This window comes from Odocoileus virginianus, chromosome 14 (assembly GCF_023699985.2).
Source record: "Odocoileus virginianus isolate 20LAN1187 ecotype Illinois chromosome 14, Ovbor_1.2, whole genome shotgun sequence".
Taxonomy (NCBI): domain Eukaryota; kingdom Metazoa; phylum Chordata; class Mammalia; order Artiodactyla; family Cervidae; genus Odocoileus; species Odocoileus virginianus.
In genome coordinates, this window is record NC_069687.1 from 65,840,819 (window position 1) to 65,866,562 (window position 25,744).

General features: G+C 46.1%; 2 protein-coding genes across 5 annotated transcripts in view; one reads left to right on the forward strand and one right to left on the reverse strand.

The window, feature by feature from the left end:
• DOCK2 (dedicator of cytokinesis 2) overlaps positions 1-25,744 on the reverse strand; it is a 456,669-nt gene that overhangs the window by 111,252 nt on the left and 319,673 nt on the right. For both annotated transcript variants that reach the window (XM_070476853.1, XM_070476854.1), the window contains exon 28: positions 449-547. In XM_070476853.1, coding sequence (XP_070332954.1) covers positions 449-547 — 99 coding nt within the window. The remainder of the gene's footprint in view (positions 1-448; positions 548-25,744) is intronic.
• Positions 2,356-25,744, forward strand: part of INSYN2B (inhibitory synaptic factor family member 2B) — a 120,895-nt gene continuing 97,506 nt past the window's right edge. For all 3 annotated transcript variants that reach the window (XM_070476856.1, XM_020875050.2, XM_070476857.1), the window contains exon 1: positions 2,356-2,580. The gene's annotated coding sequence lies outside the window, so the exon portion shown is untranslated. The remainder of the gene's footprint in view (positions 2,581-25,744) is intronic.

Sequence of the window (25,744 nt, forward strand, 5' to 3'; positions counted from 1 at the left end):
GTGCTCCCACTTAATCCCTTCACAATGCTGTGACATAAATGATATGACCCCCACTTTACAGATGGGTAAACTGAGGCTTAAGCAAGGTTAAGGAGCCCACAGTCACAGCTAGCCAGTGACAAATCCTGGATTCAAACCCAAGACCGTGTGACTCCAACAGTCATGTTCTTGAGCCTCAAAATGTCTATGATTCATCAACAAATATGGTTGCAAGTCCTATGTAGACTAGACACTCAGTGCTCACACCTGACATGGGCTGAGATGTATTTCAGGACTGATATATACAAACCTAAATGGGAGTGAGAAACAGGGAGGCACACGAACATTTCTGCAAACTGAGACCCACACACGTAAGTTTCATGGGGAGATATTCTTGCCCTAAACTCTCAAGAATCTAAAGAGCACAACACGTCTCCCAACACTGCCCCAAAGCATTCTATAGACTCACCACGAGTTCAGAGCTGGTCTGGAAGGTCTCAATGTAGAAGGAATAGTGCTGGTCGCCCATCTGGTTTAAGATGGCTGTCATACATGCTACAAAGTGACTCTGCAAGAAATAAAAATTCCATGAAACAGTGGAGAGGTGGACCATGAGATTCATTTTCTCCGTTTACTTGACTTCAGGCTGGAAAACATCTCTCCATCCCAGGCTAGTATAAACCCTCTCCAGCCCACCCCCTCCAGGGGTGGAGAATTTCTTCTTAGCAGATGAGCATGTGAAACTTCTCTAAGAGTAAATGTCTCTTTATGGCTTATTCATCAGCTCATTCATCCAAAAAAAAAGCATTTATTGAATACATATTATGTGCCTAGGACTATTATAAGAGCTCCAGATATAGACAATAAGGACCCAGTTCATTGCTTCCCCAGTTGCTTTACATTGGGAAAAGAGCACTGTATTGATGTCAGGAGATCCAGCTTGTATCAACATTCTGAAGACAACTGATTTTCTGGTAAATAATTTTACATGTCTAATCTCCAATTGTTCCATCTGTAAAGTGGGACAATAACCCATCCATATCTAACCCCAGAGATGTATCATAAGGATCAATGGCTTCTATGGCGCCTTGAGTACACTAAAGTTCCCTACAGGAGCATCAGTGGTTGGACCATGAATCAGCCAGTGAGAAGCCAGCAGCTGTCAGGGCTAATGTCTGCAGGCAGAACTGACGGGGATCTACCCCGGGAACCTGGTAAAGGAAGAACTGACCATACATCTACCCACTGGGGGAAGGCATCAAGAGAGTCTCCTTTAAAAGTCCACTAGGCTCCCAACTTCATCAAAGAGAGCTCCCTGTCAAGGGCACGCCTGTGGAGCATGGGAAGCTTGGGGTGATGCAAGTGTCTCCAGGGATCCCCACTGCTGAAGGGTGTCATATATAACACACAATAGCTGTGGGTCTAGAAGTGCTGTGTTTGAACCAAGTATTATATCTGTATCACAAACTACTATGTTTGTTTAAAAAAACAAAACAAAACCTCTAAAACCAAAAAATGAACAAACTTCTGCCTCTGTTACAAAAATACAATGTGGAAAAAACTCCTCCCAACTGCAGGTTCACACTGCAGGAGCCGTGACAGAAGGAACAGCCTCGATGTCCCCAGGAAGCTCCTTCTGCACTTCTCCACAGGAAGTCTTTTGGGCAACTGAATGTTCTTCAAGTTCACGTTCCCAAAAGTAACTCCCAAAGATATGGATTCTCAATTGCTTCGAGGTTCTTTCCAATTAGGACCTTAGGGAGAGCATGCTTTCCCAGTCAGCAGGACTAGCTACGTAATTTGTGGGGCTCAGAACAAAATGAAAATGGAAAAGTACCTGTGAAAATTCCTCAGAATTTAAAGAAGCCACAGGGCCCTTCTGAGCACCGGACCAGGTCATACACCGGGGAAGGCAGCTCTGCCTATGGGTGACCACCACACACACGCATCCTAAGTGTTCAGACCATGCAGAGCTGGCAGAAGTGCAAGGCCGGGACTCGCAGGAGCGACGTCAGTGATACTGCTGGGTGCTGGAACCGGGAGCCTTTTCCCTGGGGGCCAACTGCCCTGGCCACCCTGGAGTCAAATCCTCCTGCCTGCTGAGGCCCCCAGGGGGTGATGGTGAGTCTGTGAAATTATCCATCCCTTTCAAACCAGACAGAACGCCACCATCACTGCTAACTTCACTAAGTTCCACGGAAACCAAGAAACAAGTTTATTATTGTTTATCCCTCTGGCCAGGCTGGATGCAAGAGGGGATGAATCTTCCGAGTTAGAGGTGTGTGTGTTGGGGGGGGGGCTGGGCACACACGCGTGTATCTACTCCCTCCATCTCTTGTGTGAGGAGCTTCCTCCAAGAATTCAGCCAGTGGCCACTAGAGGTCTTTCCTTTTCACATGGTAGCTGCCGTGCAGTTTTTTCGGCTTTTTATTTATTCCTACGTGAGCAGACCCACTACACTTCTTGCATATAAACAGTGAAAATTACAACATAAAGGACTTATTATTTCTTCTTTTGGAGTAATTCTGCTGCTGGCCAAAGCCTGGCTCGTTTTGCAAAGAAAGGAAGGACATTCTCTGCAGGTAATTCCACTGCTTCAAGGTAAGAGATCTGGGTAGGTTTTATTTTTTGTGATCCATCATCCTTTCGGAGCAAATGCTATCATTTCTTGGACAATAGTTTACTTTTAAAGCTTGGGCTTAAATGAGCCCTGGGATTGTGAGCTTGTTTGTCTGTGTGTCTGTGTGTGTGTCTCAGAAAATCCACCATGGTCGGAACTGCAGGCTGCCCCAAATGCACAGATACAGATCCGGAATGCTTGTTATTTCCAAAGGCTTGATTTGAATTTGAAGGGGGTGGGGGAAGCAAGCAACAAACCTCAGAGGTCAAGTTGCCTGGAAATTATCTTGAAAAGGCTACTTGTCTTAAGCATTCCGGACAGGAACTTCCATGCTTCATTTTAAATGAAAATAAAGGGGAAGGGGATTCCCGTGCCCGTCTCATTTGGAGAGAGTGATTATTTTATGAAAGAAACCACTATCTTTTTATAAGGACTTGTTCAGTTCATTGATCAATCAAAATTACTTTTACCAGCTTGTTCATCTCTTCATTCTAACTACCCCATAGAAAAACCTGGCTGAGTGCCTTCCAGTAGGATCTGTAGTGTGCTGTGACTGAAGTTTGGACAAGTTACCTGCATTTGGCTGTTAATGAGAAATGACAGTGCTTTACTTCCAACTGGAAGCTTTCCTTCTCTTCTGCTATGGTGTCTAGCCCACGTTAGTATCAAGTCTGTCCGAAATCACCCCCATGTGACTGACTGACTTGTGAAATGGCATGAGACACCAGCAGCAGGTTCGAATTCAGTAAAGGCTCCTGTCATTTAAATTAAAAGCCAAAAGCCCCTGTTCATCATCACGTTGTGTCTCTCCCATATGTATCCCCTCTTCAGCAGAGCCCTCAGCTCAGCAAGCCACCTCTTTGCTCCCTGTCCTCTTCCCCTTTCACAAGTTTGAGACCTTCCGTATCCACCATGTCTGACTGTTTAGAAAGAGCTGTAGGGGCTGGGCGTGGGGGAGAAGATCAGACAGCATTTGCTATAGCAACTCAGACCTTCCTGATGTTGACACTGCTCAAACTTTACAGTGTTGGAGCCCAAACTCCCAGCCCTGCCAGCAACATGGAAAAGCCTGAAGGCAGCCTAGGGAACAGAGGGGTGGACGAACCCCCTGCCGTTCAGGCTGACGAGAATGTCCTTCTTGCCATCCTTGGTGGAAATTTTGTGGCCAACAGATATTTACTACCAAGGCGTGAGGCAGCCACTCATCCATACCCGAGCAGCATTCCAGCTGCCTGGATAGGAAATTGCTCTTAAAACCGAATGGCAGGGGGACCTGCATATTAAATTCCGGAGAGAAATGGTATCTGAGATGCCGGCACAAACCAGGCAGTCACCTCAGCTCCATTCGGGGTGGCTTAAAATGTAGCTAATGAACCACAGCGTGAAGAGACACGGTTTGAAACTAGGTCAAATGTGTAAAAATAAATGCAATCATTGCCGGCACTTGGCTGATGAGGGGCTACTTAGAGCCTTGAGTGGCAGGGCTTATTTGCCATACGGAAGTCTCCTCAGTGATCCACAACATTCAATCCTCTTAATTAATTCACCCCATCAGTAAGCAGGGAGGTCTGGCACACCTGGGAGAGAATTGAAGCTCCAAAGGAAAGCAGTCAGGGTCTCTTAGCTGTGTGATGGCAAGAGAAAATGAGAAACCCAATATTGTGTCATTAGTATTAATTAACTGGGATACTGGGTGATTGCGATCAGGAGAGTAGCCCTTTCCAAATCAATTTACTCCTTTGTGTAAAAAATCATCATTGTGATCCTCATATGACCATCATCATCATCCTACCCTTATTGATAAGGCCCATAGCTTTGGTGCACGATACTCAAACACATCTATCTAACCTCTTCTAAAGCAAACACACCTACACACACGGTTAGGACCTGCAGGGCTGAGTGAGCCAGGAAGAGGCGATCAGTCTGCCCTGCCTTGAAGAGCTAACAAAACACGGGGGGAGGGGCATGGTGGGTGTGAATGCACCCCCCTCCCCACCTGAAGTTAGTGGGAGTGATAAGATCTCAGAGGGAGGGAAGAGGCAACTTCGGGAGCTTGCTACCTACATGCCAGCATTACTATGTGATGCCAGCTGGTGACACGTTGCCATAGGAACTTCAAATAATGTGCTCTACCAAAATGAAATAAAATACAGAGCGCCAAGGAGAGGAAACAAGGGAGGAAAGTTTGCATGCCGAGGGAGATGAAAAGTTTCACCTATGGGGCCATCCATTTCATTTGGAGACTAAGAGTAGCCGGATGCCACACTCGGGTTGCTTCTCCATTCACCCGCACATCTGCCATGTGGTTATATAACAGATTTGATTTTTGGGTGCAATTGGTACTGTCTTTGTGATAGATCCAGGACTGGAGGTGGGAAGCTACGGTATCAAGAAAAACAAGGGCTCTAAAAGCCCTTCATCTTAGCAATTTGTCAGGAAGCTGAGCAATCTTTGGGGAAAGTAGTGTATGCAGTCTGTCTTAGCAACCATTACGTGCTGGGCACTGTGTTAGGTACCCAGGTGCAGCAGTGAGCCGGATGGATAACGTTTTCTCCAAAGAGTCTACATCTGGTTCTGCCACGATGTAGAACATCAGATGGAGACCTAGGAGCCAGACTGCCTGAGTTCAAATCTCAGCTCTATCTATTACTAAGTGTGTGACCTTGAGCAGGATCTTGCATCTTAGAGTGAAAGGGAATAGAAATAGTTCTTACTGCATATGTTTTTGGTGAGAATTAAATCAATCTGTAGAAAGCCCTCAAAATGATCAGCCATTAGTATTATTCCTGTTGTTGCTGACTTTGGCCCTGAAAAACTGTGCAGATTGACTAACTGAAATTTCTGACCTGGACAGATGAAATGAGGACTCTAGCTACCCCTGACTGTCTGTGGATGCATCAAGCACTCAGTCGTAGTTTGGGACACGTGGCTAAGTGTCCTTTGACTCTGAACATGGTTTTAGTCAACAACACATCCAAAGAAAAGCTGTTTAGTAAACAGAGCGTGTGTCTCTTTGAGCAGTGCATGATGGGAGGTTCTTTTTATTTGGGACAGTTGCTGGCAGGTAGGAGAGGATGAATGACAAAAGTGCCCAAATTGCTCAAAAGCCTGAAATGCAGCCGTCTTCGTCGGAAGCTTAGCACTCCAGCCGTCTGGCTTTCGGAAGGGCCTCTCCTTGTGCGCAGGGACATTCTTTGGTTACCCAGGAATCCTGCTGTGTGACAGACTAAACCAAGCCACCTTCCTCCAGGGAGAAGATTCTGAATGGGCACAGATCCAGGGGTTTTGTGTAGCCTGTTCCACGTCAAAGCGCGACATCACAGGAAGACAGGAAGGAGCCTCTTAGCTGCTGTGCCCTCTTGTGCAGCGGGATACATTCTGTCTGCACAACGAGCAGCATTTGGAGCCAGCTCTGTGCACCCCGCCTGGCGCTCTGGGCATCGATGATCAGCTCTCCAGAAACACTAGGGCCAGACAGAACCGCAGGCACAGCGTCTCAGAGAGCGCTTCTCACTGATGAAGAGCAGGTGGGGAGAGGCAACAAAGCCACTTTGAATCCAGGCTGGAAGGGCAGAGTGAACTGGCCACACACTCTTCCTTTGAAATGAACACTTTCTGATCTTGGCTGGAGCCTGTGCAGGTGGCTCTGTAGTGTGGGGTCACTTTAAATCTTCCAAAGGATACCGTGAGGTGTTTAATCACAAAGGGAGGTGGAAGGCAAGCAAATTCTGTTCATTCATTCCTTGGGCTTAGGACTCTACCTTTATCATCTCATTGAGTCATCTCAACAGCCTCATGAGGTCAACTTTATGCCCGTTTTACAAATGAGAAAAGTGAGATCCTTAAAGGTCAAGCAGTTTGCCTAGACAGACATTTAGAACAGGATAGGGCAGGAACAAAAATCTGTGTCTTTCTGACTCAAAAACCTGTGTTCTTTTCGTAAACCCATGATGTTCCTCATCTCATCACTGTCAGCTCCACCTGGGCAGAGGATTCTGTCTTTTATTCACTGCCATATCACCAGAATCTAGAATTGAACTTGCACATAGTATAGGCTCAAGAAATAGTTGTAAGATGAAAGAGTGAACTTCTTATAGCATTCTTCATCTTTCAAAGAATGTTACAGGGATAACTCCCCCAAACTCTGAAAAGTTAGGGTTGTGTGTAGAACATCTTTGCCTTAGGAGAGGACAGAAATGAAAGAATTTTTGCTCTACTCCTGGATTATTATTCTTATTCCATCTAAAGTTATGTTTAATTAAGCCAGAGTGAGATCATGGTTTCACACTTTCTTTAATTTAACAAATATTTCTTGAGCACTTACTATGTTTCAGACATGGTTCTAGGTGCTTTGGACAGTCATGAATGAGACTAACAAGGGATTTGTTCTTAAGGAACTCACTCTCCCACTAGGTAGAGGGTCAGGGATGGGGAAACACACCACGAGCCAGTCAATACATACGTAAGGTCATTTTAGGCAGTGATATCTGCTGCTAATGAAATATTACAGAGAAATGAGATAGAGATGGGAAGGGACTTGTTTTCAATAGGGGAGATGAAGGTGGCCTCTTAGAGAGCTGACATTTGAGTGGAGATCTAATGATGAGAGTTGGTCATGTAAAAATCTGGCAGAACAGCATTCCAGGGCAGTTAAGTAGCAGATGCAAAGGCCCTGAGGTCAGATGTGCTTGGAGGGCTGGAGAATCCAAAAGAGGGCCAGAAGGTACAAAGTGAGGGAAGGCAAGGAGAAGAAGATGAGGTCAGAAAAACATCCTGAAGGCCCCTGAAGGTCAGGGGCAGGGGCCTGGGTTTTCTTCTAAGTGCAAAGGGAGGCGATTGATTTGGGTTTTAAGAAGCTCACGCTGGCTACTGTGTGTTTCAGGAACCTCCCTTTGAAGACGCAATTTGTGTGTCTTCCCACACTTTTCCAAGATGCTGGAGTTGTTTCCAGGTGTGACCATGTCCTCAATGTCAACTCTCCTGGTTTGTGGTAGCATCACACTTCTCAGCAAGCATTTCTCACTAAATGACTATTTTATAGCAGACTCTTGACCTTCCTTCGGCAGGTAAAACTCTAGTTTTACGTGGATCTCAATTGTCTTCAAGTTCACTGGTTTGTCTCCCTGTCATTTAGAGCTGAATGAAAGGGAGGGAGCCTGCTCCAGCATCTCCCAGTCTATGAGAAAGCCATTTGAGCTCATGGAAGTTGAGAAGGCTGCTTGCCAGGAGAGGGACTATCATTTAGGACACCTCAGTTTTTAACTGAACACAAGATGATTTTTCTAAATGTTTCTAATTACATCTGTGGAGGTGTGGGTGGGGAAGTTCACAAATGTGACAGAAAAAGGAATTGTTTCAGGAACAAGGATTTATTCTCAGCACACACAGCAATGATGGCCTTCCAAGCTTTACACTGAATGCCTCTGGAAGGGCTGCACAGAAAAGCTTGTGTTGAGTCCTGGACAGAACAGTACTGTTCTCGCCTCACATGTTCCTGAGAAAAATCAAAGCCAGGAGCACCACTAGGATGCAGGCTCTGCATGAGCACCCTAAACAGCCTCTCACCTCTCCTGCAAACATTTGTATCCCAGTTGCATAAGACACGAAGGTCAACCTTCAGCAGGAAAAATTGTCATAAAAGGATATTATGACTCATAAAGAAGGTACTGTGGGCTGAACGATAACAATAATGACTATAACCTCAAGGGCTAAGTGTGTGTAGGGCAGTGTGCTAAACCCTCTGTTGATCCATCAGTAAGGACATTTTATAGGACTGTGGCCAGGAACGGAAAGAGCCAGGAGAACCAGCATCGAACAGACACTCCCACGTCAGACACTGAGCTAAAACGTATGCCGATGTCGCAGCAGCTACCGTGGCTGAGTGCTTACTATAGGCCAAGCACTGTGTGTGCCTTACCTCAACGAATCCTCCCAACATTCAATCAAAGTGGGTAAACCTATGTGTACTTTACAGATGAGGAAATCAAGGAGCAGGGTGGTGACATGACTTGGCTGGCCCAGCTTAATTCCAGAATATTGTTTTATAATCATTACATCATCTTATTAATATGAAAAGCAATACCTCAAAATATCATGAAGAAAGAAGTGCATGATTTTTCACTCCACCATGCCTTCTGCCTGACCTTGAACACTGTGTGTGCATCTGCTCAGTCATGTTAGACTCTTTGTGACCCCACAGATTGTAACCCACCAGGATCCTCCGTCCGTAGGATTTTCCAGCAAGAGTATTGGAAGGGGTTGCCATTTCCTTCTCCAGAGGATCTTCCTGAACCAGGGATCAAATGTGTCTCCTACACTGACAGGCAGATTCTTTACCACTAGGGCTACCTGGGAAGCCCTAACCTTGAATATTAAGAATATTCAATATTAATCTCAATCCAATAAACATCTAAACGTTAAGGACATTCTAAAATCTCTTATGCCTAACTAGAGATAGAAGGATGGGTGGAGAAATGGATGGATGGAGCTAGGCTGGCAGATTACATAGGCAGATAGACTAACTGGTAAGCGTTGTCACATATTTATGTAAACAAGACCAGCCCTCTTAATGACTTTGCCCTATGGCTTATCAGTCTCCATGATTTTAGGTTCAATTGAGGATAACACCTTCATTTTCTGCATTGTTGGGGTTTTGAAGGCCAAGAAGGGTTCAGTAAGGAATGCCAACACCAAATATTAGGAAATACACGCGGTTTCTCAGAGAAGCAGCTTTCCTGGAATGCACTGGATATACTAGGTACTGGGATCAAATGCCCGCTCTGATCTTTGGACAAGCTGCTTTACCTCTTGGAGCCTCAGTTCTCTGGTCTCTGAAATGGGGATAACAGTGCGGACTATAGGACTGCTGTGAGGATGCGGTAGAAGGTGGGTGCAGCGGGTCCCTGTGGATACTGGCAACCCCAGAGGAACTCAGAAAGCCTTCCTGCAGTGCTCAGCGCCAGCCCTCTTTGCGGTTCTCCAGGGATGGTGAGTTGGTCAGCTGGGGAAGTGTGGACTTAGCTTCTGGCTGACTCGCGGAGGATGATCTAAGCCACCCTGTAGACCTGGGGAGCTGCACTGTGGGTGACGATTGATACAAGCTTTCCCTGCCCTCTTTTCCCTGCACAGAGACTCCAGGTTTCAAGGAGCGGAGGTCAGGCAGACACTGTGCTCACACAAGAGGTTTCAGGAGGGACAGTTACTCTGTGCAGTAAAGGGTGTCTTTAGCTGACCCCTCCTGTTTCCTTCATGAGGAAGGACGACAAGTGAAGACAAGGGAAGAAGGTCTCACACATCGTGTTCTAAACTTCAAGCTCAACTTTTCAACCAGGTCCCTCCTGGCACCTCCCCACAGGCCTAGCTGTCCCTGCCGCGGGCCGCGGGTCAGCCCTGCGCACTCAGCCATGCGGTCTGACGACCACCATCAGGTGTGTGCTGAGGCGGCCTCTGTGCGAGCTCTCCATACTGCTCAACTCAGCAGTGCAGAACGGAGGCAGAGACACCCCTTCCCAAACAATTCCTCATTCCCAGTCAATCAGTCAACTAGCAAACACTTAGCACCTATTACGCGTAAGGAACTATATCACATGTGATCACGGTTCTTACCCTGCAAGTCTCAAACTCATAGGGAAGATTCTTTTTCTTCTTTTTTTTCCTTTTCTTTAGTGTTTTTTCTCCTTTCTCCTCCTCCTTCTTCCTCTCTCTCTCTCTCTCCCCCTGTCTCTCTAATACAGTAGTTCTAACCTGGAGGCAATTTTGTCCCCCAGAGGGCATTGAACAACATCTGGAAACACTTTTGTCTGTCATAGAGAGGGAGAGGGGGAGGTTGACATCTACTGCATAAAGGCTAGAAATGCTGCTAAACATCCTATAATTCACAGTTCAGCCCTAACAACAGAGAATGATCCAGCCCAAAATGTCACTAGTGCTGAAATGAGAAACTCTGATCTGCAGAGAGACACACGTGATAGTGCTGAATGACAGATGCAAAATGAGAATTCTAGTTTTCTCTAGGCATTTAAGAAGTGGGAATAACCTTTGTAGTTAGGAATGTTCAGGAGAAATTTCACAGAGCATGTGGGATTTGAAAAATGACAAGAGTGAAGAAGATGAAGCAAAGAATGGGAAAGGATGACTGCGATAGGAAAAACATTTCATTTGATGATTTGATTAACTTGATTGATTGGTGGTAACTGCCTAAAGATCTGTGAGAGGAATGATTTTAATGCCAAGTTGTAGCCCAGCAGTAGCAATCGATTAGTGATGTCTGCTGTAGTCAAGGGAGGGGGAGGGATAACATTATTACATGTGCTGAGGAATGAGTGCTCCACTTTGACATGGAACGCCGGGAGGGAAGAAGCAGAGGGGAAAACAAGCAAAGTGCTTTGGTACAACAGAGGTTCACAGAGAGAGATTACAGGAGATGCGTGGAGGGCAGACCGGAAGGACCTTAAATGCCAGGCTGAGGGCTTTGAATCTCGATCTGTTGGTAATGGGATGTCATGCAGGTACCTGCCTACTGGGCTGCCTTCAGGCCAGCTCTGCTGACAAGGTCTTGAGAACTAAAGAAGGCTACCAAAATCCTTGCTCTTCATTTCTATAAAGGGAGGACTATTTCATCTTTTAACAGTAAAAACTGGCAGAATTATCATGCTCTGGCTTCTATGAAGCTGATCCCAATGATGAAAAAAATCCTATGAAGCTGAACTCAGAGATAATTTTTGAAAAGCTGACTCCATGGGTTCACATTAATAAGCTCCTGTAAAGCCCTCTTGGATAGAGCATTCCTTCTGATGTTATTCACACAAGAAACAAAACAAAAGAAAACCTCAAGGAGGAGGGGATGGAAGGGAATGGAAGTCCACTCCTGGGGCTCATGTTCCAGCTGACCCCCTGACAAGGATGAGGACACTGCCCTGCCTCCTGGCGTTCCACCTCCTGTCAGTCCACAGCTCCCCAACTGGCCGGCTCCTCCTCAGGCAGTTTCCTCTCGGTCCTCGGAATGATACCTCATTGATTTATTGGTTTGCAATTTTCCAAATGACATCATACTCCTTTTTTTTCATCCTTTCCCTCTGCTCATCTCCCTCCTCTTAAATTCCCATTTGTCCCACTTCCACTTCCCTGTCCTTTGGAACGGTAACAACAACTCCCAATCACCATCCTCCGCAGTCCTCATTAGCTGTCTGCTGGCCCCCTCTCCTGTCATCACTAATAAAGGTGGCACTGCAGCTTGGCATGAGTGCAGGTCCTCCCCCCCGCCCAGCCCTCCCCTTACTGGGAACAGGAGGCTCCCTGGCCATGGAGCCCCTGCCTCTGACACTTTCCTCCTGCACACATCTCCCATCCCTGTGTTCTGCTCCACACTCAATTAAAAATCAAGGGGCCCCATGAAAAATGCCAACCAGAGAGCTGGCCTGCTGGCACCCAGATATCAGATCAACTTACTATAGCCCCGTATCTACTAATTCCATCTAGAAAAGAAAAAAGACGTCGCAGTTGTCTGGACGGATTTGTTCTTTAAAACCCCTGCTGACTCTTTCACCCTGGTAGACCTGGAGAGATCCTAGCAAAAGTCTAATTGAAGTCAAAACTTAGAATTAAGAGAGTTGATGGGAAGGGTGATTCTTGGGAGTCCTTGTAAGCAGCCTCCTTGTAGCACAAATGGGAGAGCCATGGACCAGAGAGGTTAGGTGGTTTCCCCAAGGCCACACAGCCTCTGGAAGTGGCAGAGCTGGTTCTGACCACAATGCTGAATCAACTATACCATCACCTACCAAACACCTCCAAACACTACCCCTTGAGTCTCCAAGTTTCCCACAAACAAAATGACTGTTCTTTCCCACTTTTATCTCAGTCAAGGGGTTGTACTGATTCCCGAATAAATAGACCTCAGCCAAGGCTGATGTTTGAGATAAGCATTCTTCTTTAACTTCTTTACCACTTTGGGGAAGAACAAGCTACTGAGCTAATTTCATCTTTCAAAAAAATTGAAGGGGTGTCTCTATTACCACTGTTCATCCCTACTTTGATCTATTACATTCTGTGCCCAGCATCCAAATATGGTTAAGAACATCAAATTAAAAACCAAAAGATTGATCACTGAAGTCACTCTGTGTAATGAAAATTGTCTGTGCGCTGAAGCGGCCTCAGGGCAGGAACAGGGCTGGCTGTGGGGGCTTTGCTTATGTCACTGTGCCCTGAGATCCCCAAACACACAGCCCGCAGGCCTTGTGTAGCTCATAGAAATGACTTGTTTGGCCGGAAAGGTGGTTTGAGAACAACTGACTTTCTGTCAACATTTTAAAACTAGAAGCTATTGCATAAATTCTGGATTTTCAGCTTCTCCTGGGTAGTCGGCAGATTCAAAGATAACCATTCTCCACTGTGCGCTCCCACGTGGCAACACGGGGAGCTGCCTCCTGAAGTGCAAAGGGCTGGGGTGTGGGGGTGGGTACGCACTTTCCAGGTAGCCACAGCCTGGCCTCACTCAAGAGTGACCAAGTCATCCTGGTTTGCCCAGGACTTTCCCAGTTTTAGCACAGAAAATCCTGTGTCCCAGGAAACTTCTTAATCCCTGGCAAACATCCTACCTAGTTCCTCTTATATATACCTGCCTGGGTCCTATGGGCACTTGCAGGCAAGGCCTCTTCCCTGCTGCTTCCTTCATGCCCCGCTCCTGTCTCCTCAAAATGACATTCAAGGCTCCCACCATATGAATCCTGTTTCTCTCCTTGCCTCTCTCTCCCACTTCCATGCCATGCACTCTAAACTCCTCTTCACTCTCCTGGTGTTTGCCCAAGCAAAGGATGCCTTCTTTGACATACCATGAAGTCTAGTTCGTTTTTAAAGACCTATACACGTGCCATCCCCTCCTCCAGGAATCCTTCTCTGATTCCACCTGATGCTCTTCTGTACAGACAGAACTAGGCACTTCCTCCCTCTGCTCCAATAACACTCAAACCTTTCTCCTTTCATTGGCCTTATCACCATTAAAACAGCATCAAGTGAGTAGAACCTGGGGATGACTTTTCCTAAGGACACACGGAGAATCAGAATTGTAACAAGATAAAAAAAATGTAAAAGTTGTAAAACTTACCTTGAAGTCCAAGTTTGTGGTTGTGAGTTATTCACCTAAATGAAACTTGGAAACCATCCCATGGTGATATTTAGCATTCCAAAGTCCATGAACATCTGGGTCTCCTGAACACTGATACACAACTCTCCTCCTGCCTATAACAGGGAACTGAAATCATACACCCAGGCATCTGTGTTCTCCACTAGCTCTGGAGACAGTGAAAGGCAAGGATCTTCTTCCACATCCTGTACCCTCTATGATGCCTGGCACATAGAAAGTGCTCAGTTAAAGCCTTCCCAAATGGGTGAGTGAGTGAGTGAGTGAGTGAACTCCCGTCAAGAAGACAGGATGACTCCCACTTGCTGTTTTTTTAAAGAAAAAACTCTTCTTGGCTGGCCCAGGGCCCACAGGGCCCCTGTTGGGTTAGCTGATTGCCCTGAGCCGTATTATGAGATAGAACAACCGGTCTATGATTGGAGTCAAGCAGTCATTCTTTTGGTCGTTTCTCATAAGATCATAAGATTACAAACTGCTGACAGCTTTAGGGTCACTTTTGATAAATAAAGAGAATTCCAACAGTCTAGCTTCACACTGAACATTTCCCCTGGGACACGCTATGGGCAGCTCACAGTAAACAAGTCAGCACCGTCCTTCCCTTCTCAGACTCCTCTTCCTCCTCCTGATGCACTCTGTCTCCGAACCACCCACGAGCTCAAGATGACACTCCAGCCCTAGTCCTTGATCCTGCTCTCCACCCCACCTCTACCCCCCCAATCCATAAATCACCGAGCCCTGGAGATCAGACATTTGTCTTGAATGCGTTCATTTCTCTGCGCCCAGTCTCATTGCCTGGTTGAAGCTATACTGTTATCACTACCTGGATTTTACTGCAGCAGCGCCCTATGTGGTCCCCTGCCTCTGACTTTGCCCCCTCTAGTCTATTTTGCAGTCAGAATGTGATCTTACTGAAACAGAAATGAGACCTACTCTCCTGCTTAAAACCTTCAACAGACCCTACTGACTCTTAGAATACAAATTCAAACCTCTTAGCACAGGGTGCTGTTCCCTGCATGATTGACCCCTTTCAGCTTCATTTCTTCCCCTCTTCCTACTCGCTCCTTTAAATTCTACTATGAGGCCACACAGAATGGGTCTTGATTCCAGCCTCAGCATGTGCGTGCGCGCACACGCGTGTGCACACACACACACACACACACAATTTGCCTCATCACCTCTACTGAACTTCATATTCTCATATTTGAAATCACTTCATCCAGAAATGCTTTTGGGATTCTCTGCAGCCCCAGCTGGGTTGGAGGTCCCTCTCTGAGCTCTCATGCCCTGGAATCATCACTCTGATGGCATCGGTCAGAGTTTTGGGGAGCCCTCTCCTCATCTGTCTATCTCTGTTGTAAGACTCTGAAGGCAGAGACTGGGGTAAGGTCCTACTTTATTCTTATATCTTCATCTGCAATATAGTGCCTGGACTTCCCTGGTGGCTCAGATGGCAAAGAATCCACCTGTAATGCAGGAGACCCGGATTTGACCCCTGGGTTGCGAAGATCCCCTGGAGAAGGGACTGGCTACCAGCATTCCAGTATTCTTGCCTGGAGAATCCCATGGACAGAGGAGCCTTGCAGGCTACAGTCCATGGGGTAGCAAAGAGTTGGACATGACTGAGGGGCTAGCACTTACTTACTCACTTACACACGGGTCCTCAAAAAACGTTTGCCCAGTGAATGGATATACGGTCTCAGATGGAAGAGTGAACTGAGACATGGATTGGGAAGGTACCTAAGTGGTATGTGCTTATTTAGATCTGCTTTGAGGGGAAACACAGATGGGTAAAGACCTCTCTTCTAATCAAATGGGTCCCTTGAGGGAACTGGACTAAAGTCTTGTGTCATGGAAAGTAGTTTGCTGACATCACACTCGAGTGTGCTGGCTTGAGCCTGCGGGGAAGGTTCTGGAGTCCTCGCTGTCCCTTCCAGCCTCCTGTCCACAGATGCAGTGGCAAACAGCGCTGGGCCCAGCATCAGGAGACCCTGGTCTCCGCTCCAGGCCCGGCGCTTGCTTCCTGTGTGCCCCAGGGCAGGCTGCTCTTCCTCCCTGGTCTTCATCGTGAATCCAGGCTAGTGAATCAACTCCTTTTCCTGAGTACGGTGTCTCAGGGTCAGCCACAGCTGAATTTGTACCCTGGTTTTCCAATTACGAGCTGCGCAGGCCTCCAGGAAATGCTGGCTTCTTGGGATATTATGTGGATTAAGCGTAATTACACTCCTCAAGTGGCTGCTGCAGTACCGCGCACAGCATAAATGCTCAATAAATGCTCACAATTAAGAACACAGGCACCCTCACTTGGCCAACTTATCAGTGGTTATAAGGTGGCTAAATAGAAACACCTAATAGTTGGGCTTTTCAACTCTAAGTCATGTAACACAGCCCCCACAAAAGGGCCAAGTGCACATATTTATAGCCCCTATATCCTTCAGACAAAGCATTCAACAAAACTGACACTGTGTCATGATTAAGATGATAAATGGTTATTACAGTGAATCAAGCCACAATTATGCTTCTACCCTAGTGGGGTTACATATTTCATTTCGGAATTTTAAACTCCTTGCAGTTTCAAAGCAAGATCTGTCTCATGTGTGTGTGTGTTCTCAGTCATGCCCAACCCCATGCAGCCTGCCAGACTCCTGTGTCCACGGGATTTCCCAGGCAAGGATATTGGAGTGCGTAGCCATTCCCTTCTCCAGAGAACTTTCCCAACCCAGGGATGGAACGAACCCATGTCTCTTTTGTCTCCTGATTGGCAGGCGGGTTCTTTACCACTAGCGCCACCTGGGAAGCCACTCTGTCCCAAGCTGTCACTTAGGATTGGTAGGATGTTGTCAAGGAAAACTTCCCTGTCCTGTGAGGTCAGATCATGTTCCCGTGAAGGGCCCCAGGTCTCGAGCCGCTGAGGTTCTGGCTCCTCTACCCAGACGTGAAGATGGCTTTCCACTGAATACCCTGTGTTCCCGGCATCTTCCTCTGGCATTGGAACCATGTAGGCTGTCACCTTTGCAGCCGGTTAGAACAAGGGGATGCACGGAAAGTGGAAGACAAGAGGTTGAAATTCTAACCCTAACTTTGCCATCAATGAGTTTGGTGATCTTGGATGAATTTGTTAACCTTCACAGGCAGTCATGAAAGCCTATGACTGATACCTAACATTAGAGAGATTGCAAAATAAATCCCCTTCCTTTCTTATTACTTGGATGAGGTCTGGGCCTGGAAGTTGTGGTTCCCAACTTCTGCTGCACACTAGAATTACCTGCTATCCACTTGCCCACACCTTGGGCAATATAAATATAAATAAATATTAAATATAAATATTCTGGGGCAATTCTAAATGTACAGTAAACTTCAGGAATCACCACTCATAGGGAGTCAGGGTAACTCAATAGACAAAAATAAAGCAAGCCACCCTGATTATGGACTGGCCAGTTGTCTCAAACAATTACTCAGTTCCTATGAAGTTACTTTTCCTCATTTCTAAACTCATAAGGCTTTTATAAGCAATAAGAGATAATGTATGGGAACCTAGTGCCTTGTTGTTCAGAATGTGGTCCATCGACAGGCAGCATCACAGTTACCTGGAAACTTGTGAAGAAATGAGGAATCACAGGTCCCAGTCCAGACTTGATGAATTAGATTCTGATTCTAAGTAGATTTCCAGGTGGGTAGCAGGCCCACTGAAGTTTGAGAAGCATAGCTCTAGCACTCACTGCTACCCAATAAAATGTCTCTTTTGTACATCTGCACCTTCCATCAACCCTCCCCTTTCATTCATTCATTCATTCACTGGCACACTATGTGCGGCCAGGCACTGGGCCTTTCATCCAGTGACAGGCACATAGTAGGGCATCACCAGATATTTGGCAATACAATGAATGGATACAAAGAAGAATCAGACCTGGCTCCTGCTCTCAGGGAGCTTGTGGTGCAGGAGGAAAATTAAGACATGAGCCCCAATATTCTAGGACAGGATAACAGTAATGACTGATGAAGGTTCCCCTTTATTTCCACACTTGTTATGTGGCAGATACAAGTTAAGCTATTTATAGGTATTATCTCATTGAAGCCTCACAACAACTTTGAGGTTAGATGCTATCATCAATATGATCTGCTTTTACAAGGGCTTCCCAAATGGCGCTAGTGATAAAGAACCCGCCTGACAATGAAGGAGATGTAAGAGACACAGGTTTGATCCCTGGGTCAGGAAGATCCCCTGGAAAAGGACATGGCAACCCACTCCAGTATTCTTGCCTGGAGAATCCCGTGGACAGAAGAGCCTGGCAGGCTACAGTCCACAGGATCACAAAGAGTCGGGCATGACTGAAGTGACTTAGCATGCACACACACTCACACACCTTATACAAATGAGGAAACTGGCACAGACAGGATAAGCGGCTTGTGCAGAACGACACTCAGCTAGTATGACGCACTGACGAGGCAGGGCAGCCCGAGCCTCACCACTCTGCACCGGTCACTGCGGGATGAAGCACAGGGCAGCTTCTGCCTTAACAGGGCTGACCAGGCCCTGTCGAGGGCAGCCCCCGCCGCCGGTGCTGTGGGGGCGGCTGCAGGCGGCCCTGCAGGCAGCGGTGCTATACGCGGGATTTCTAGTCCCAGCAGAGGAGCTGGCCAGAGGGCGGAAAGCTCCTGCAGGCTGCTTCTCCGACACAGTCCACCACAGCCAGCTGCCCCTCTCCCGGGCCTCTCTCAGGTCACTCAGACATTTCACTTGCAAATGCATCCTGCAGACGATGCCAGGCCTCTCAATGACAAGTCCAGGCAACAGAAAGAAAAATCATCGTCTGAGCTTGTGAGGAGGAGGGAGTAACTTTCAGAAAACTGGCTGATGAGGAGTAGAGGCTGGGAGTCCCACATCAGGGGTCCTGAGCTCCAGGCCAAGGAGGAGCTGTGAATGAGGACAGCCTGTGGTCATCGGGGACACGAGATATAGTGTAAGTCCCCGTGGCCTTTCTCACCAAACAGAAGAGTTGCCAAAAACCTGCATCTAAATCATGTTCTGGTCAATATAATTTTATCATTCAACAGGAGGTGGTCGGTGGCATGGGAATGAATGGAAATATTTATCTGTGTTGCAACTGTCCTGTAATTTTCCATACCTTACTCTTCCCCATGCCTGCATTTCTGTTGGGATGGGAAGCTAGGAACTTTGTTTTCTCCATTTGAAACAATGCTATTACAATGTGGATCAGGCTCCTGGGCGTCACCTGGGACCTTGCTTGAAATGCATATTCTCAGGTTCCACCCCAGACCTGATGAATCAGAACCTCGGGAGTGGGCCTGGGGAGGGGGGATCCGCGTTTAACACGGTTTCCAGGGGGCTCTGATGGGAGAACTGCGGCCTTAGAGGGTTGTGGGCCAAGCAGCTCCAGTGAGCAACTGATATCAGGAGAAAGGAAGAGGGACACACGATGCTGAGAGGGAGGGGAACGCAGAAAGAGAGGGAGGGAATGGTGAAAAGACTGCTGGGACTAGGAGCGGGGTGGTGAACTGAGGTTCTGAAGAGCAGATATCAGTAATTCCTGCCCTTGGCTGTGCCTTTGGTGGCTAGAGCCACGGCCCCAGCAGGACTGGACCCGAAAAGCGCCCCACTCTAGGGACGTGAATGAGCAAGGCTACCACAGCAGCAAGCAGGTGCACTGAGGACCACTGCGGTCTCTAGGGCTGCTCAGTGAGGCTGGAGACCGCAGGGGCTTTTCACTGACTCTCCGGGTGGGGAGGGAGGAAGCTGAGTCTGAGTCACTGTCAGTGCTAAGTCAGGTCAGGGCTGCCCGGGTGAGATTATGTTCATTTAGAGACATCCAAGGGATGATCATCTTCCATCTCATAACAGTTCAGAGATATGAATGTATACCCACTGTGCCTGGACAAACTTAAGGAGGCACTTCCTGGAAGACCGTTCTCAGTCCTTCTCAAACCCTCTCTAGGCAAAGGGAACAGTGCCTCGTGAACACAGCACAAAGGGGTGAGATGATTTATACCCCATACAGACGTTGCAGGGGCGTCTAGGGGAAGAGGCTGCGGCAACTCCATGTTCTGCCTCTGTTCTCCCTGCTTCTAGAGGAGCAGTTTCTCCAGAGCAAATCAAGCCAAGACCCTTCTCATTGTTGGCTTCCTCATGGTGGGTAGCTTCTCTCCAGACCCTCATTTTAACCACCGCAATGCCAATTCTCACACCCTTGGGCTGAACCCACCAGGAGCTCAGGGTCTAGTACCCCGCTGCCTCCCAGCCCTCAGCTGGCAGGTCCTGGTCAGGGAGCACCCCCCGGCAACTGCGGTGCTGATGCCTTCTCTGTCCTCGGTGATGAGAAGTCTTCCTCGGCCTCGGTCTGACCCCCACACCCTCTCTCCACACTCTGAGTTCTCCTTTGATAGCCACTGTCCACTACAGTACCTCAGCGGGAAGCTCTTTCCTTCTCTTTTCACATCATACAGTCCTATTTCTTTCTTTCTCTGATGGTTTTGAAAATCACTTCCAACCCTCTATTGCACTATTTCATACTGTGTCATTTTAAGTCATTTTTAAGTTCCTAGATTTAAGAGGTCAGAGATCATGACCTACATACATCTTTGCATTATGCTCACTCCAGTGCCTGACACAGATCAGGTTTTCAGTAAATATTTAAAGAATGACTCTGTATACACAATTGCCTATTTGACAGCCTCAGGTGGATATCTTACAGGCATCTCAAACTCAAGAGGCTCAACTTGACTGCTTGATCTAAACCTCTTCACTCACCTGAAGTCTGATCCCCTTCCTTATTTTAAGAAATAGCCTCTCCATTTTCCCAGTTGCCTTTATGGATAGCTTCATGCATCTCTGACTATCTCTCTTCCTGGCCACGTCCAATTTTCAGACAAGTTCTTTCCAATTCTACCTATGAAATATGGCTAGACTCTCCATTTCTCTCTACCCCAGTTCAATCCACCACCATATCTTCTTACACTATATCAATAGCCTCCTAAGTGGTATCTGCTTCTAATCTTGCTTCCTCCCTTTCAGGAAGTTACATTTTAAAAACTCCAATTCTCAAATGAAAACAAACAAACAAAAAACAACTCCAAGTCTCATTATTCATGTCTATACTTAGCCACAATAAAACCTAAAATCCTTTCTTTGGGTCCATCTCCCACTGCTCTGCTCAGACACACTGGCTTTCTCTAAGCTATAAAAATTAGTTTATTCTTCATTTTATCCTTCTTAACAAAAATTAATACTTTTTCCCTTCTTAGCACTTGTCACAATTCTTAATTAGGTATTTATGTATGCACTGACTTATTTAATGCCTGTTTCCTTTCCTAGGTGGACCTTCTTGAGGGCAGGGACAATATCTACCTAGTTCACCACTGTCTTTCCAGTACCAACAGTACCTGAATACAAGAATACAAGAGGTGTACAATAAATACTTTTTAGACTAAAGCATGTTTAAATTCTAAACATTATGGTCAACAGGCTATGCTTACCCTTGTTCTGTTGTTAGAGTTGATTAGCTAACAAAGGTGAGACATTCGCCTGATGTAAAGCAAGACCAGACAATTCAATTTATTCCTGCTCAGTGCAGTTGAAGTCATTTCAATTATATTCAATTCATTTTAATTTAATTCAACAAACCATCACAAACACTAGAAATCTGACAGCCTTATGCTAGTAGTAGAGAAATCAGTGATGAAAATTATTTATTCCCTGCCCTCAGGGGGCTTCCCATTTATTGATTCACATCCCAAATCCAAAAACAATTACAAAACATATGGCTGAACTTTCCATTAGGAAATTACAAACAGACTACTGGTCAACCTAAACTGGCTCTCTTTGCCACCATATACCAACTAATGCATTGGGATATCTGATAACAGCTGCAGAGGTTTAAACACTGCACAAGACTAGTGGAAGTGAATAATGAGATGATGACCAAGAATGCTGAATACAATGACTCACCCTCCATCACTGGTCATCTTCAGTGACAGAAATTCTCCAATCCATCTTGAAAACCTGTCTTAGGACTTCATGTTCCTTTTCAATTGATAATGTCTCCCTTTTATTCTATTTCATCTTGAATATATGAGATTTTAGCCTACTCACTTCCCAAAAGATGTGACATGAATGACATTAAGACGTAAGATATATTATCAATGCTGTGAAGTGAGTTCATTTATTACAAGAAGCAGAGATAGTGATTTTCAAGGCACCATCACTAAGCAGATGTAAATACTCAAGGATCTGCCTCTGAGGTCTCTGGAAGTTAAGGCAGAATAAAAAAAGGAAAGACAGCAATTTACACAGTTTTAATTTCGTGACACCGAAGGCAAGTATGTCTTTCTTCAAGGAACCACATTATTATTTCCTCTGTAACTATCTACTGGCAGGAATTTGTTGTGGTCCTTTTAAAAGGACTTAGAGAAGCAGAGTAGACCTTAGCTTAATCAGTTTCACTAAAGCAACAAAGGCAGCTCAACCTGACTGTTCTCATATACACACTAAATAAAGGCTGTTCTTTGAGAGATCGATAGCATGGAATACAACAGTCTGCTTTTGGATGATCTAGCTTTATGTTAGTTTAATATAACTTAACCTCACTTACTCTTATCTGGACCTCAATAGAAACCAAAATATTATTTGCCCTCCTTCCAAGCATCTTGCTCCCTGAGATGTTTGTGTTCTCTCTTCCAAGTCAAATCTTTGCCATACTGTTATTCTAGTTCCTATTTTCCCCTCTGAGTATTCTGCCTAGTCACCCTAACTTGGGAGACAATGAAGAGATGGGAAAACAAGAGCAGGGCAAACAGAAAGTCTGATCAAGTCCTTCTTGATCTTTTTAGATCTATGATGAATCTTAAGATGTAGGAAGCACAACTAGGATAGTATTTGCTAATAAATACCTGACCACAAGTAAAAAACGTAAAGTCAGAGGAGCTCAGAACTGGAAGGACTCAAAGGTCATTTAGTCCAGCCCTCATCCTCATGCCAGATTCCCTCTGAAGCAGCCCCAGTAAGAGATCCAATGACCTCTGCTTGAGTAACTCCAGAAAGAGAGAAAGGTCCACCCAATTAGGTATCCCTGCCCTGTGGACAGTCAGAACTGCTAGAAAGTTCTTTCTTATGTTGGGATGTAAACTTCTTTTTTTATCACATCAGACACACACTGAACATCACTCAGACATTGAACCACTTCTGGAGAATGATCATCTGCTTCCCCTAAAATACACTGAGAAGTTAAAGCTTTCATACAGACTCTCCCCCACTCACTGAAATATTCTGCAATGCTACTTAAATTTTCATATGTTGTTTCTGCCCTGTCCTAGGCTGAAATACTTTGGAAATCAGAATTTTATTAATGGAATCTATTTGATCTGGATTCTAGTAACTTAGTATCATTCTTGACCAAACCTACGAGGAGCTGGTCATGCTGATAAAAAACAATCATCTGAGGGACACAAAGCAGGCTCTATATTTTCCTGACTGTCTTAAGTATTTTTGGCAAATAGAGAAGTGTGAAAAGGTGCAAACCATTAGCCTGAGTCAATTATGAGGTTGACTGGTGGCTGACAAAGGACAGCCCCTTCTGCTCTCTATGGCCGGGCATTGATGGCACAGCAGTTTTGTTTTTTCCTGGCTTTAATACTTATTTAGCAATCTTTAAAAGAGCTCTATGACTAATGTTGAATCTTTAAATGTGACATTGTTCTTATAAAATGAATATTTAAACCACATGCTGCAAATTCATACAAAAAAAGGGAATAATATCCTCTAGTTTAATCATCAGAAGGAAGGGGTGGAGGGATAGAAGAAGAGAACAGTCACCCAGGGTGTGTATAGGACGCAACAGTTTAAATAAGCACATCAGGATTTCAGGGAGAACATTCTTAACCCTCAGTCCTGTTATTCGGATGGTGGGTTTTTTAGACTTTCTGTTTGCCCATCTCTGGGGCTCTTGATTGTCAAGTCCAAGCTTTGCCTGGCAAAGGAAGGTGAAACGGTACCGGTACCTAACAGTCTCAGAGGCGTCTCAGTAACAACAGGAAGGTGGGCAGGGCCAGGGGCCTGCTCCTGTCAAGCAGAGTTTCCGGATTATCTGTAGGTCTACGAGCAGGACTCCTTCCCTGCTGTGAGGGCAGATGCCCGAGCTGACCAAAGACTGAGCTCTGTCCATCTGTGTGCGTGTGGACACCGGCTTCCCATGTGCATGCCCCCCCGCCCGCTCGGGCAGAGAGCATCCACCAGGTGAGCTGTAATGTGCCCGCACTGCTCTGATTTTCAAGAGTGCGACACACAGCGTCCAGCAGAGATGAGCTGGCAGAGCCTGCCCTGGCACTGTGGCCACTCAGGATGGACGCTGCAGTGGAAACCTTCCCTTCCACTGCTTAGCTCAGCAGGTCTCTGTAAGCTGGCCTGTTTGAGGAAATAATAAATGGCAGTGACAGCGGGGGGTCAAGGCGGCAAGGAAGACAGCAGGACTAACTGGAGTCCGGCCAGACCTGGAACTAACACGACCAGCCTTCACCCCACAAGGCCAGGCCACTCTGGGAGCCCAGAAAACCTAAAAGACTTCCATATGCTCCCCAGTATTCTTAGAGCACTGCCTCTGCTGCTCCATCAGCAGTGGAAAGAGACCCAGTTCTACCCGTGACCTCAGTCTGAGCCCTGAGAAGCAAAACTACAGAGGCAGTCCCTGCCTGCATTGCTCTTAGTTTCATTACTGAAACAAACAAAATTCAGAGTAAATGGAAGTGGATCAGAACTCCAAGTTCTATTAAAGCCCCCGTGGGATCCAGGACAAGATATTCCTGGTGTTGCTCATTGAGACATGCTCAGGGAGATGGTGTTGGTTCTACAGATCCCCCAGGGACAGAAGCCAGGCATACTGGCCAAGGCAGAAAGGTCTTGTACATTTTCCTTATGTTTGATGCAAGCCCAGACTTACAGGTTTGCAAGGAACCTTGAGAATGAATTTAATTCATTTCTCTGCCTCTGAGAAAGATTACATTTACACTGTTCTTTGCCAGAGAGCTTCAGCCAGGGAACCTCTTATTTAAAAACCTGGTTAAACAAAGTTTGTATTTACAAACAGGTGAATTTAAGGGCATTCCAGTACCTTTAAATAGTGAATACTCCTAGTGCATTTTAAATAAGATTGATTCAATGCATTTTCTTAGCACACAGCTTTTCAGGAATGCAAAATACACCTGTGCCCAACCTCTCAAGGATTCTCAAGATAGACAGTGGGTTTCTTCCTTTTTGATACTTTCTCATACCATTTAAAGCATTTAAATGAAAGTCTTTCCTTAAATCCAACCTGAACCTTACCTGAGATGATTAAGGCCACTTGAGTGAACTTTCTATCAACCCAAGAGAGAGGGACTTGAGGGAAGAGGGTGGGTCTGAAGTAGATCACAGCCTTGCATTGAGGACTGCCAGGAAGTCTGGGAGAGCTGCTTGGATTAATTAATAGCATCATTTGTGGCTATGTCCTGGCATCATTTTCCTAATTCTGTCTAGCTGCTCCAAGAAACTCAGTCCCTCTCTGAAAATCCTTTCCTTGGAGACACATAGAGCAGCATCTGTAATGTGTGCCGGGAGCAGCTCAGGAAGGGTCTTAGAGATCATCAGGTTCTGCCCTCGCAGAGCAGAGGAGGAAGTTGAGACTCTAGGGACCAAAGTGACTTGACCCTGGATGGGCAGCAAATTTGGCAAAACTGAAATAATCCACACTCCAGCCCCATGCCTAGTGCTCTTTCCATCACAAACCTGAGTCTCCTCCCCTCATCTAATTCTGCTTCTTTAAAGCCCAGAGCTGTGTCTCATGCTTTCCTAGGACCCCCACAGTCCATCCAGATTTGGGCATATTACTACAGCTGTCTGAAGCACATGCTGCTTGCTTTGACTTGAGTGGGTTCAGACAAGACCAACCTGGCCATGAGACATGAAGGGGAACAGAATCTATGGAGCCTCTGTGCTTGTTTGTAAATACAGACTTTGTTTAGCCAAGTTT